The sequence below is a fragment of the Egretta garzetta genome, unplaced genomic scaffold, assembly GCF_000687185.1.
Source record: "Egretta garzetta isolate BGI_Z169 unplaced genomic scaffold, ASM68718v1 scaffold547, whole genome shotgun sequence".
NCBI lineage: Eukaryota > Metazoa > Chordata > Aves > Pelecaniformes > Ardeidae > Egretta > Egretta garzetta.
The window spans coordinates 679,664-693,117 of NW_009260174.1; the positions used below are offsets into that span (position 1 = coordinate 679,664).

A 13,454-nucleotide genomic window follows, 5' to 3' on the forward strand; every position below is an offset into this window, starting at 1 on the left:
GGCACTTGGCCTTGTTGAACCTCATACAATTGGCCACAGCCCATTCACACAGCCTATCCAGGTCCCTCTGTAGGGCCTTCCTACCCTCAAGCAGATCCACACTCCCACCCAGCTTACTGTCATCTGCAAACTTGCTGAGGGTGCACTCAATCCCATGATCCAGGTTGTTGATAAAGATATTAAAAAGAACTGGCCCCAACACTGAGCACTGGGGAACACCACTTGTGATTGGCCACCAACTGGATTTAACTCCATTCACCCACCACCCTTTCGGCCCAGCCACCCAGCCCGTTTTTTACCCAGCAAAGAGTATGACTGTCCAGCCCACAGGCAGCCAGTTTCTCAAGCAGAATGCTGTGGGAAACAGTGTCAAAGGCTTTATTAAAGTCTAAGTAGACAACATCTACAGCCTTTCCCTCATCCCATTAAGCAGGTCACCTTGTCACAGAAGGAGATCAGGTTGGTGAAGCAGGATATGCCTTTTATAAACCTATGCTGACTGGGCCTGATCTTCTGGTTGTCCTGGATGTGCTGTGCGATGGCACTCAGGATAATCTGCTCCACGACCTTCCCCAGCACTGATGTCAGACCGACAAGCCTATAGTTCCCCAGATCCTCCCTCTGGCCCTTCTTGTAAATGGGTGTCACATTTGCCAACCTCCAGTCAAGTGGAACTTCCCCAGTCATCCAGGACTGCTGACAGATGATGGAAAGGGTCTTGGTGAGCACCTCTGCCAGCTCCCTCAGTACCCTGGTGTGTACCCTGTTCGGCCCCATGGACTTATGTATGTCTAACTGGCCAAGCAGGTCACTAACCATTTCCTCTTGGATCATGGAAGCTTTATTCTACTCCCTGTTCCTGTATTCTAGCTCAAGAGGCTGGGTACCCGGAGAACAGCTGACCTTACTATTAAAAACTGAGGCAAAAAAGCAATCATTCAGCAATCATCCTCCATATCAGAGAGGCTTTAACCACTTGGCTTGCTTGATTGCAGCACATGTTTCACATTAATGGATAACCTGTGCAACAGTGTCCACAGTCAAGTCCACCCCTCGATCACAAGCCCATCTGTATGTTGCATCTCTTCCTTGATGGCCTGAGGTATCATGGGCCCACCCAGCTATAAATAATTCACCCTTATGTTGCCAGTCCAGATCCACCTGAGCCACTTCAATCTTAGCAGCCTGATCTGCCTGCTGGTTGTTTTGATATTCTTCAGTGGTCTGGCTCCTGGGTATGTGAGCATCTACATGACGCACTTTCACAATGAGGGTCTCTACCTGGGCAGCAGTATCTTGACACAATGCAGCAGCCCAGATGGGTTTGCCTCTGTGCTGCCAGTTGCTCTGCTTCCATTGCTGCAACCAGCCCCACAAGGCATTTGCCACCATCCATGAGTCAGTATAGATACAAAGCACTGGCCACTTTTCTCAGTCAACATTGTCTAAAGCCAGCTTGACGGCCTTTACTTCTGCAGATTGGCTTGATTCACCTTCTCCTTCAGCAGTTTCTGCAACCTGTCATATAGGACTCCATACAGCAGCCTTCCACCTCCGATGCTTTCCCACAAGACAGGACCCATCAGTGAACAGGGCATACTGATTCTCATTTTCTGGTAGTTTATTGTACAGGGGGTGTCTTTAGCATGCACCACCTCCTCCTCTGGCATTATACCAAAATCTTTGCCTTCTGACAGTGTATGATCACTTCCAAGATTCCTGGGTGACTGGGGTTTCCTATCCAAGCCTGCTGTGTGATCAGTGCAACCCACTTACTCCATGCAGCATCAGCTGCATGATGTGTAGAGGGGACCTTCTCTTTGAACATCCAGCCCAGCACTGGCAGTTGGGGTGTCAGGAGGAGCTGTGCTTCCATACCAATCACTTCTGAAGCAGCTCGAACCCCTTCATATGCTGCCAATATCTCTTTTTCATTTGGAGTATTGTGGGCCTCAAACAGTATGTGAGTGATGTACTGACTTAAAGGAAAAGCTACTAGTCCTAATGAAGCACAAAGGAAAAGATTGTTTTATGAAGCACAGTGTGACAGCACCAGTTGCTACTGCACTGCAGTCTGTATATCTTCATTTAATAAAACCTTTTCTTTTTGGACTCGATCAGTTTGATAAAATAATTGCTTACAGCAATTTGCATCTTACTCTTCGGCAGCTTGCAGAACAGACCGAAGATTTTTAGCTGGAAGTTAAGAACTGAACAGCATCCTATACAATAAAAGGACGCGTGCATCTACTTCTTTTACAGAAGGTGTATCTTGCAGTTTGACTAAATGAAGAGAGACAAAGTATATGGATATCTACCTACATATGGTGGGTGGGGCTGGAATATCTTAACAGTGGGTACGTAACTGAATGGTTGGTATTCTAAGCTCTTGTAGCTTCATACCACAACTACAGGTAAGGGCAATAAAGATCAAATATACAAAAACCTGTAGAAATTGGATAGAAGATGATCATTTTAGCTATTTATGAAGCAAAAGCATCATGCACTGCAAAACTGTAAGCTTGCTTATATCTTTCATATAAAGAATTTTACAAAGTTATAGGCAAATTTTGTGCAGATGCTGGCAACACAAGAAGCATCAGCACCAGAATCACCTTTATTTCAAATAAATTCCATACAAACAAACTTGGTTTTGTGCATGCACAAAACAAGATCTCAGTGGCTTCTTGTGAGGATAAAAGATTTATTCCCATAAGTGTATTTACATAAAAATTATCCATTTCAAAAAGCCAGCAATTTGCACTTTATTGCAACTCCCTCAACTATCTGATAAGTTAGCTGTTACCTTGGCTTAGAAAGCACTTAAAATCCTCCCCCTTCAGTTTCCCAGAGCAAGCATTTGAGGCCATTTTAAAAGGGCAAAGCTTGGCACAGACCAGGGTCTACACTCCTACTCCAATAGGACTACAGAGTGGAGGAATCAATTAAAGTTCACATGCAATCTCCAAGTTGCTCACCATCACAGCATAAACAGGATCCAAACCATAGCCCTGAGCAAAAGCCACACAAATAGTTGCACCAGAAGAAAGAAAAAAAAAAAAAGTCCCCCTTCTGCTTCCCCCCCTCCCTATTCCAGTGCAACCTTAAAGGCAATGGACAATGGGTACTGCAACTATGAAACTGAATTAAGATTCATTTTTCCTGGAGACATTACCACGTACAAGTGACATTTAATTCATTAGGAAAACAATGAATTGTCCAAGTTCCTCAACAAATCTGTAATACAAAGCTGATCACGTCAAGATCCATCTAACAGTGTAATAAAAAATGGGCACAAATTTGAATTGCAAACTATTTTTAAAAAGAATATAATTAAGACTTCCTTTGACCTTGTTAATAGGGATGCTAAAATGTTAATTCTCAACTGTTTATGCTAAGGTCTGTTTCACATTTTCTCTTCCTTATGCCTAGCCAGTGACTAAATTATTAGGATATTGTGAAATATCCAATAGATTTTTTCCAGTTATTAGTCATTACAATTAAGAAAAAAGACAAAACAAAACCCCACAACCATACAGATTATAACAGTTCTCCTAATGGTACAAATCTAGAAGTTCCTATCCTCTGCTACCTAGTAATTATTTCGTCCCGATATCTTAGGCCTGCTTTAGAATTGTTTCAGAACAAGATTCCCATAAAAAGTGAAAACCTGAAAGACCAGTTAAAAAAGGGAATGCTTACTTCAGTCCAAATGTTAAACTCACTGGCTAGAAGAGTGTAAGTGACATACACATGGAAATTAACTGTGCATGTGTTTAGGGACAGAAGGCAAGAAAACGAAACACAGCTCTACACTGATGATAACATACACAGCGCAACAAAAAGATCTCAGAAATCTATCCATATACAAACTAGAATGCAGGCAGTTTTAGCTTAGGCTCATGCATACAAAGCCCTATAGACGTGGAATGTGGTATTAATTGTTTTCACCAAAGACTGGAAGTATTTAAAATTTTTTCGTTGTTAAACAAGTATCATTCATCCTGACCCAAAGACCAGCACAGAAGTAAATGGACACCTAAACTCCAATTAAAGCACAGTATTACTTTTTTTTTTTGTACAAACATGTTTCTCTAGATACAAAAATGGCCTATAAAGTTGGGCATAGAACACCCTTCCAAGTCCTTTCACCTTTTCTTTGTAACAGCCTTTTATACACCAGATTACCCCTTTTTAAGCATATCTCTTTTCATATCCTTAACTCAGCAAAGCTGGTTAGTCTGACAATGACAAAGGTTTTGTAAATTAAAAAAAAAAAATCACCACTGAATTGTGTGTGCATTGGATATTTAGATCTACCAACTGTATTAACTATACTGTAAACATGGAAAGAAATTTCTCTTTTACTCTATTTCTCACCATTCTAAAGAGACTACGTAGCTGCTGGAATATAAGTAATTGCAGAGGACTTGCCAATCACGCTTTTCAAATAGAAGCAACAAATTAGAAAAAAAGTTTTGAAAAGTGAGATCCTGTGAGAAAATATACCTGTGAGTTGCGTTTCTTTCCTTTACCCAAAGAATTCCACTTTGCCTATACAACCTATGCTTGTTTGCTTTCAGATAATGTTTTATTACATCATAAATGTCTAATTTTACAACATATCCAAAAAAGGCAAAAAGTTTACTTAACATTTCAGTTACAACAGGTAATTAGAAAGAGAAAAGCATCCTTAAAGCAGTAACACTATTTAAATAAACTTGTGTAGTGAAGACAGACTTCCAACAAAGCTCTCCATAAATCAGAACCCATTGGAGATAAACTAGCAATAGTAAATGACCTTTACTTGACATTCCTGTAAAACACATCAGCAGAAAAAAGCTGGCTTCACAACCTCAAGTAATAATCAATAACTAAACTTAACGACTAGCACTGATCTAAGTTACCAAACAGAATGTCAGAGACTCAGCAAAAAGGATCTGGTCTTTCATTATGACGCAGCAAAGTCTCATTAGTGAAATTTTAAAGCAAAGTCCAAGACTGTTTTCAAGACAGCTCTGTTTCCGTAGCAACCGGCATGACTGACAGGCAGTATACTGGTAAAAGTCTTACTTTACAAGGCAGCTTTATATTATTAGCTTGACTTAACCAGCAATTTAGAAAACCTAGCTATACTTGCCTGAAACACAGCCTGAAGTAACTTAGTAAAAAGCCAAATAAAACACGGGCACAGTGAATCCCAGAAAACAGACTCCAAGAAATACATCGGGAGGCCACAAAACAGCAACGCAGACTAGTCACGCCTTTCAAAAACTCCTGTTTTCCAAATAAAACTCCAGTTTTATTTACCAAAAAATAATAGCTATTAAGGAACATTTTCGTAATAAAATCAAATTTCCCCCATGCTCTAGATTCCTACTTAAATGCCTAACAAAGAATACAGTTTATCTGGTAAATTCCCCAATATAGTCTCACATCAAAATGGGGTTTAGCTAGCTGTTTGTGAGAGTATGTCCTGCCATTACATGGCATCTATCTGTTAACATTCCAATACACAGCCTCCTCCCAAGAATTTTGTTTCACGTTATACTAACCCCCAGGCTGTCAAATTTCCCCTACAGACAATTCTGTCTTTCTCTTGGGTCAACTACATGGTATCCTGACCGTGTCCTAGGGGCACCTGCCAGAGGGCTGCTACTCACAGAAATCTCCTGTGAATTTCCTGCATTCTACCAAGTGAAATTTTCTTTAGTATTTACAAGGGAAACCGAGGCATTTAGATATTACTGTTTACATAATCACGTGCAGCTTGTTTGGGGGAAAGAAAAAGAGGGGACAACGTTTACACAAGGAGTGAAAGACAGCGAGTTCCACAATTAATGAGTTTTACTGCATATGTATGATTGGATTGTACAAACAATAAATGCAAAGGTGTTGGAATTTATAAAAACACAAGCATACAAAATTAATAGAACTGAGTAGCTATCGGTTTCAAAAGGTTAAACTAAATCTAATTACATCATCTGAATTTGTTCCCAGCTATGAAGATAAACGTATACAGTGGTCTGGCCACATATAGAGAGACACATCTCCAGTTTTGGCTGACAGCTCTCTCTATAGCTGTTTACCTCATTTTTGGTTTTTCTTTGGTTGGCTGTGGGGGGAAGGTATCTAGTCTTAATCCAGAGCCTGACAGAAACTGCTTGTAGGTTAATACCAGTCTAGTTTTAAGAGTTAATCTTGTATCTCAACCCTGAGTAACACATCTTGCTCTCCTGGGTATCATCCAGTAACTGCTTATGTCTGATATGTGAAAATGTTTCTCTGGGAGCAACCTAGGAACTCTGCTTTAATTTTACATGTGACTCAGTTTGGGTCCTGCAGTTAAGTAATTCAGCATTCCCAGTGCTAATAAGTTACTTTCTCTGAAAGTTTACTGTAAAAATGGATGAATAAGTGAAAAATCCACTTTGCTTGCTCTGTGTCAGCTTTTAAAAATTAGCAGCTGTTGTGCCACAATTGCAGAGGGAAACTGAGCAAACTATAACCAGAGGTTTTGTATTTGGAATTTTAAAGCTACTGATTTTTTTCATTTCCAGAAGAGCAAAGATCAGGGAGTAAGAGATGAATCTGGTAAAAGTAGGTATGATTTCACTCACATGTCACTGATCAGTTCAATTGCATTTACCCATTAGAAGTATTAGCGCCTGTCTTACTTTCATGGGAACTTTCAAATTAACATCTTCTTATTATTTTACTGCTTTCTATCGAGTGGGAATTTCCATGATGTGACTGATGGGTTACAGATTACCCATGCTACAAACCAGATGACTACTAAGAAAACCCACAACTATAATTCTTTGCCATCTTCAACATACACAAGAAGAAAGGCAAAGGATAAGAGAGTCCAGAAGACACTCATCTTGATTTATATCAAATTCTTGTTTGTCTTCAGAAGAGGTCAAGACCTGAGAAAACAGAAGTGGTTCCATAGCGGTGTAATTGCTCCCACAGAGCTTGATGCTACTACTTTTAACCAAATACAACCTGACAAAATGTTTAATAAGCAGAATTGCAGAAGTACCTTTTCAAACATGAAATTCTGATTAAACCTGTATCAGAAGCCTCTTCTTATTACTGATTAGATACACTCTAAGAATAAAGATCTCCGTTACAATTACAGTTTTCAACATAATACAAAGTTTTCAGACCATGGTAAGATAAAACTGATCTCAAATTTGATACAGGAGATAGGAAAGCATTGTTATAAAACAGTATTAGGCATTTAAAGCATACAAACCGAAACTACCCCAGTTGTTCTTAACAGCTAAACAAGAACTAATTTTGACCAATTCCATAAGGGAAGTTGAAAGGCTTAGTTTTATGTTTTCTACTTCGAAACAACCGTATTTTTCCTCCTTAATGAACACGGTGTTAACACCTTATTTTTCCAAGTATGCCATTGGTCTCTCTCTCTCAGATCCTATTTAGATCCGTAAGAATTATATTCACATTATATTTTCTACAGCTGGCACATGTTCCCCTACAGTATTAGAAGCTCTAAGTAGAGGTTTAATCCAGTGCTTTTTAGTTTACGAAAATATTTCAGTAGGCACCAAATCGGACACTATAAAGCACAAAGATTATTTTTATGATATACACACGAAAGGCAAAACCTGTGGGAGGAAAAAAGGTACAGATCAACAGTCAATTCAAAAAAAAAGAAAAGAAAAAAAGAAAATCCTCGGAGATTATTTAGTTAACTTACAACTAACTGCCACAGATCCCGTGTTTTTCCCAGTTGTTTTTTTCTTCTGAAGACAATAAATGCCAATATGCTTATAAATAAAAGGAAAATACATTAGTGAAAACCACAAGGTATATTTTTGGTTCACCTGAACTCACATCTATTAAACCGGTTTTGGAATAGCAGGGTATTGAACGCATGTATATCATCATTTGCAATTTTTCTTAAGCAAAACAAAACTAAACACAAGAAAAGCACCATCTGCCATTGCTTTCACTGATGCCCAGCCACTAAGCTGGGTCAAGTTCTCTGAATTCAGAGGGCTGAAGATGTACTTTCATCCTCCTCCCAGCTCAGCCTCGGTGCTAACACAAATAAGGCAGGGTTGCCCTTATTCTTCCTCTGCCCTTTTAAAGATAAGGAAATCTTTAGTACAACTGCAAATTCAAAATAGTTTGTATCATTGTTCTTTCACAGGACTCTTCAAGTAAGAGGTAGAAGATATAAGCTTGGTAGTAATATGACTGTCTTCCAAGACAAAAGTTGCCAAAAACCACACAACAGCATGTTTTACTCTAAAAGCTTTTTAACTAATATTTCTTTCCTCCAGCTGTGTTCTGAAACTGACAGCGCCCATTTTTCCCTGCACAAATCTCATGGCATTTTTTTTGTAGATCATTAATCCTGTAAACATTTTCATAAACAGTCAGAAATCATCAATGTAAAAATGAAATTAATTTGACATATTACAAATAAAATTTAGCTAACAGAAAAATCTTCCAACTGCTTTTTATTACAAAAAGCATGAAAAGGTGACAAACCCATCAAAAGCAGTGGTTGCAGTTCTGGGGAGGAAGGGAACAGATGACATTGGTGTAGTGGGTGGTTCCAGTCAGGGGCAAAAAATGAGATGCAAGAGAAATTTAACAGTATTGCTGGATATTTTTCATGTATGACATGAAGAAAGAAAGAAAAAAAAAAAAAAAAAAAAAAAAAAAAAGCATAGCAACAAGTTTCCCTGTTATCTTAAAACAATTTGGTTTCACAACATCCAAAGCCATACCTCTGTATAGAGCACACAAGAAACGTGTAATAGCAATCTATTTTTAAGGTTTCTGCCAGATGGGTAAACACCTCAAACACACCCACAAATACTAAGGAAAACCACCTTGGCCTCCCTCAGGAAGTCATTCAACACTTCACAGAAAAAAATAGGAAGTTGTTGATAAACTGCTTGCAAGAACTACTTCCTGTAGGAAAAATAATTACAAGACTTGTTTGCTGGATGATCAGTAACTTTTCCTCACGCTGCAAAATGAGAAGAGGTATTACACAAGCTCTGTAAGAATTAAAAGCTAAACACGAAGTTAAACCAATACAAGAGTAATTCTAAAACTGAACAAAACTTATTTGTTCTTTCTGCAAGTTGTTGCCTGCTACTCCCATGGCATATTATCTTTTGCCTAGAGAGCGATCCTCTATCTTTCTCCATAGTTCACCGAAATGTCAACCAGCAGCTGGCTAACAGGAAGTGGTTAAAAAGCAATGCAGTTGACATCGCCACACAAACCAAGTGAGTCTTCTTTACTGCATGTTTAAGAATGGGCTAAAGCATACCGCACAGCAATGCTGAGATGACTCAGACATGACCACTTACTAACCAGGCAAGTCTTGACTTATGAGTTCTATTTAAGTAGCAGTTTCAGTAAAAAATAGTATTAGCCTTACCGGCTGTATAGCAAGCATGTCTTTACTCACTGGCCAAAATCATCTGCATTTTCGCTAACGGAAAATTATACTCAGGAGTCCTACTCATAACAGTGAGATGAACACTAATGAGTGGAATTCTGGCAAATCATATGTTGGGCATTCATACATAAAGGGGTCTATTTATCTAGATGACAGACTGATTTACAAAAGCGGTTCTGGTTTAGACCATACATTATCACTCTCACCCTCTTTCAATACTTATGTGCATGTGTGGTGCATATATAAAGTATCTAGCCAAGTAACTCTCTGCATATATCTATATATACAGACAAGTATTTTCTCCCCCATACACACTATTTTTATGTTTTTGCACAAACTACTATGCTTGCAGTGCTTGACCCACTGATTAGTGGAAGTGACTATATTCCAGACTGTATTAAGTACCGTACTCAATTTTATATTATTCTGTTTGCACTGTAGTATATTATGATAACTATAACCATAAGGCCTACTGACATCTGGAAAAAATCGAATACTGTTACCTATTCTACAAAGATCTTTCTAGAGCCTGATTACCAGACTGTTCATGGAGCGGCTACAGAACAGGGCAAATGGAAACAAAGAGCAATGCAGCCAATCCAACAAAGAAGCTGAATTCTTGGAAAGCACACCAAAAATCTGCATATGATGGAAGGAATCACATTAAATGTATTTAGCATAAGGAATCTTAGTACTCATGCTTTGAGCAAATGTTTAAGGTGTAACTAGACAAGATATGAGTTTTAATGGGCTTGTGGGTATGAGATAGAACTTATCACTCAACACTGAAAAAAAGCTTCTGAAGTCCAAACTTGCTATTCCAAAGTAATTCTTACTTTATTTCCTGAACATACAAAGCAAACGTTTCGCTAGTACTTTAAATGTTTTTTACAAATCTTCATGAACTCCAATGAAGCTGGTGCATCTCACCTGTAGATAGCATTAACCTTTCAGGAGCAACAAATGTTCTTCAAGCGTGAACAGAGCCCTCAGAACTGTCTTCATTAGACTCTCCCATACCACAGCATCACCCAAGGAAAGCCAAAAGAAAACAGCCCATTAAGCTGTTTAAAATCTCCCAAGGTCAGCATGTGACCCAGCAGGGAGAGGTTCAAAAAGTACAGCCTTTATTTTTCTTCCTAACAACCTGGTTTGTTTCCACTCCTTTCCCCTTCAAGACACATCCTTCACAGCTAGCAGCTCTTTCAATCATTTACTTTGGATGTCTGCTGGAGAACAAACGATCTTGCTCATGCAGATGAGTTTGCCAGACTTGTGTGTACTTTCCAGTCTCAGGCTCTTTATTGTTCTTGCTGAAACCTGACCCTTTGAAATGGATACCAGGACACCAAGAAAGGACAAAAAAGACTTGCAGAAAAAAAGGAAAAGATTCTTTGCGGTAATAATGAAACTGCAGAAAAGCTTTCCAAGAACAAGTCTTTCACTCTGATTTCACCTGAATGAGCACAATTTAAAAATCTATTATAAGAGCATGAAGACATTTCGCATTTCTTAAACTCTTTTCTGTAAAATTGACGGTGTTATCAAAACCAAACACTTGTGACAGTAAAACTTAAAAATCAAGTATCTATTTTTCACATTTCATAAGCTGCTCTTAAAGAGCACTCACCAGCATAGTCAAAACAAAGTTTGCTTTTCATTTCAAAACTCAGTCCGTGCTTTCCTCAAGGTCCAATGAGCTACAGTTCTCAAGTGGCACAAACTCATGCAGTTCAAAAAAAATTCTATTTGCACCCACTGAAGAGCTCACATCTAGAACATGCTGATTTGTTAAACTTCACTGAAGAACATACCACATCTTCAAGCTCTATAGCTAATGCTCATTTCCACATTCCTAATACAGAATGATTGTTTTCAAAAAGTAACCTTCAGGCTCAAATAATGTCAGACAACTGCAGTAACCTCTGTTCCGTTAAAAAAAGCGATGCTAATTTCTCTGTATGGAAAAAACCATTGCTACAGGAACAAGAAACAGTTTTAAGTAGTTCTGCAAGTTCCATTTTCATTGCAGACAATGTGAATTTGTTTTTGAAACTACAAACTCAACTGCTTCAATCAAATGCACATATTAATGACAATGTTTTAGCAAGAAATGTAGTAATAAAGATGTTTTTCTTGGCTGAAACAAGTTTTACACAAATAACACAGTGTGCTGCCCCTCCCCTCTCCTGGCCCTGAAAATGACATATAATGGGTTACTTAGAGACTTGCAGTTAAATAAAATGTTCAAAATATAGTCAAAATATTTGAGGGCCAATTATGTGTCTTGGTGGGTACACTTTCAGAAAGAAGGACAAGCTCCTGCTGTTTTAGAAAACTACACAGCGTAGAAGAAAATGCTCCCTGATGGATTAGGTGTCAGATGGCTGGCATGTGAAACCTCTCTTCAGTTATAGAAAAGGTGGTAACTAATTTCACTGAAAAAGCTACAGTGATAGTAACAAGAAACAATGTTAGAAGAAGTTCTGCAATTTCTTTCACTGCAGGGAATGTAGATGAGCTGAGTCAAAGACCCAAATACTGCAATCACACACATATATTCATTTCCTCATGAGTAGAGAGTAGGCAAAAATGTTTTGATTGCATACTTACACAATTGTCCTTATTCAGAAAATAAGAAGTCCTGATATATTCTCGCTACAATACTTTCTACAGTTACTCTGTATTTTTACAGCTGTATCATAAAAATCAGGTAAAATGTATTTTGACCTGCATGAGAACTTTGGCAAGATTCAGCAAATCCAAAAGTCACATTGTTTCAAAATCACTATGCACATTTCACTGATTTTCAGTATACAATGTCATGAACAACATTCTTTAGCCAAGAGTAAGATATCACAAATATTCACAGAGTACCATACAGTTTTCAGAAACAGCAGAGTTGATACGGGAGAACTACTGAAGCGGTAGGATCTCCTACTTAAAATCTGGAGCGTGTTTTTAAAAATATGTATTTTAAACACAATGAAATTTGTTAAAATTCAAAGACTGTAAAATTAAAAAAAAAAACAAAAAAAAAACACAAAACACCAACATCAAAACACCAACAAAAAACCACTAGAGATACAACTAACTGAAAATAAGTTCTACTTACTTAAGAAAGTATCTCTGTCCAGATGGTGTTTTAGCCATCTCCCAACCTGGTGGCAAAGGTACATCATCAGGGATCTCAAACGAAGACTGGCGGAGATGTTGAGAAGATGGAGCTCCAGGTCCAGTCACTACTCCAGAGGGTGTAAGCGTCCCTGGAGAAACAGCTCCCAGCTGCAGTGATGCTGGAGAGGAATGAGCTCGGACATGCTGAGGGGTCAGGGCGCCTGCTGTCCCTGCATCAGTGCTGGCCTGCCAGGAGTGAAATTATTTCCATTAAGATTCTTATATTTCAGCAGAAAGGCAGCTGTCAGAAGACATTCCACTTTAAATGAATCTTCCAGAAGAAATTCATAAGTTAGTCATTCTAAAGTTCTGCTTATTTTCTAGTTGTTACTGCTCAAGAGAGCCTCCAAGTCGGTTGGTTTAATTAGCACCACAAAAGCCCTTGTGTAAGTCAAGAAATATTAACTGTAAGTATGTGCTAAGTGCCTTTAGTTTTATTTTGAAAAGTAAAGTTCTGACTCCTTGGTGCAGGGTTAAGAAAAAAAACACGCCCGCAGTCAGCAGACCCATACAACATACTGCATGGTTCATTACTGGACTGCGCCCACCCATTACCATCGCACCCACTTTCTGCCAGAGGGTTAATTTCCCACTTTCCTTTTGAAGTGGGGGTGTGGAGGCGCAAGGACACCCACACATGCACCCTCTGCAGAGGTTTAAGTGATTACACAAGGAAAAAAGTAACAAAGAAATGCCACTGGCAGCAGCAGTGAGTTCCAACGGAGGAAGACTCCTGAACTCAACCATAAGAAAAACCTATACAAGATTGAACACAGAATTTCCTAACCTGCCCTTTAAGGCTATCGGAAGCTTATAGGCA

The 13,454-nt window shown here is 38.7% G+C and overlaps 1 protein-coding gene across 1 annotated transcript in view; it reads right to left on the reverse strand.

The window, feature by feature from the left end:
• Positions 1-12,826, reverse strand: part of YAP1 (Yes1 associated transcriptional regulator) — a gene marked incomplete at its 5' end in the record, with an annotated part of 84,868 nt that extends 72,042 nt beyond the window's left edge. Inside the window, one exon of the mRNA XM_009641763.2 lies at positions 12,573-12,826. Within this exon, the coding sequence (XP_009640058.1) occupies positions 12,573-12,826 (254 nt within the window). The remainder of the gene's footprint in view (positions 1-12,572) is intronic.
• Between the last annotated feature and the right edge of the window lie 628 nt (positions 12,827-13,454).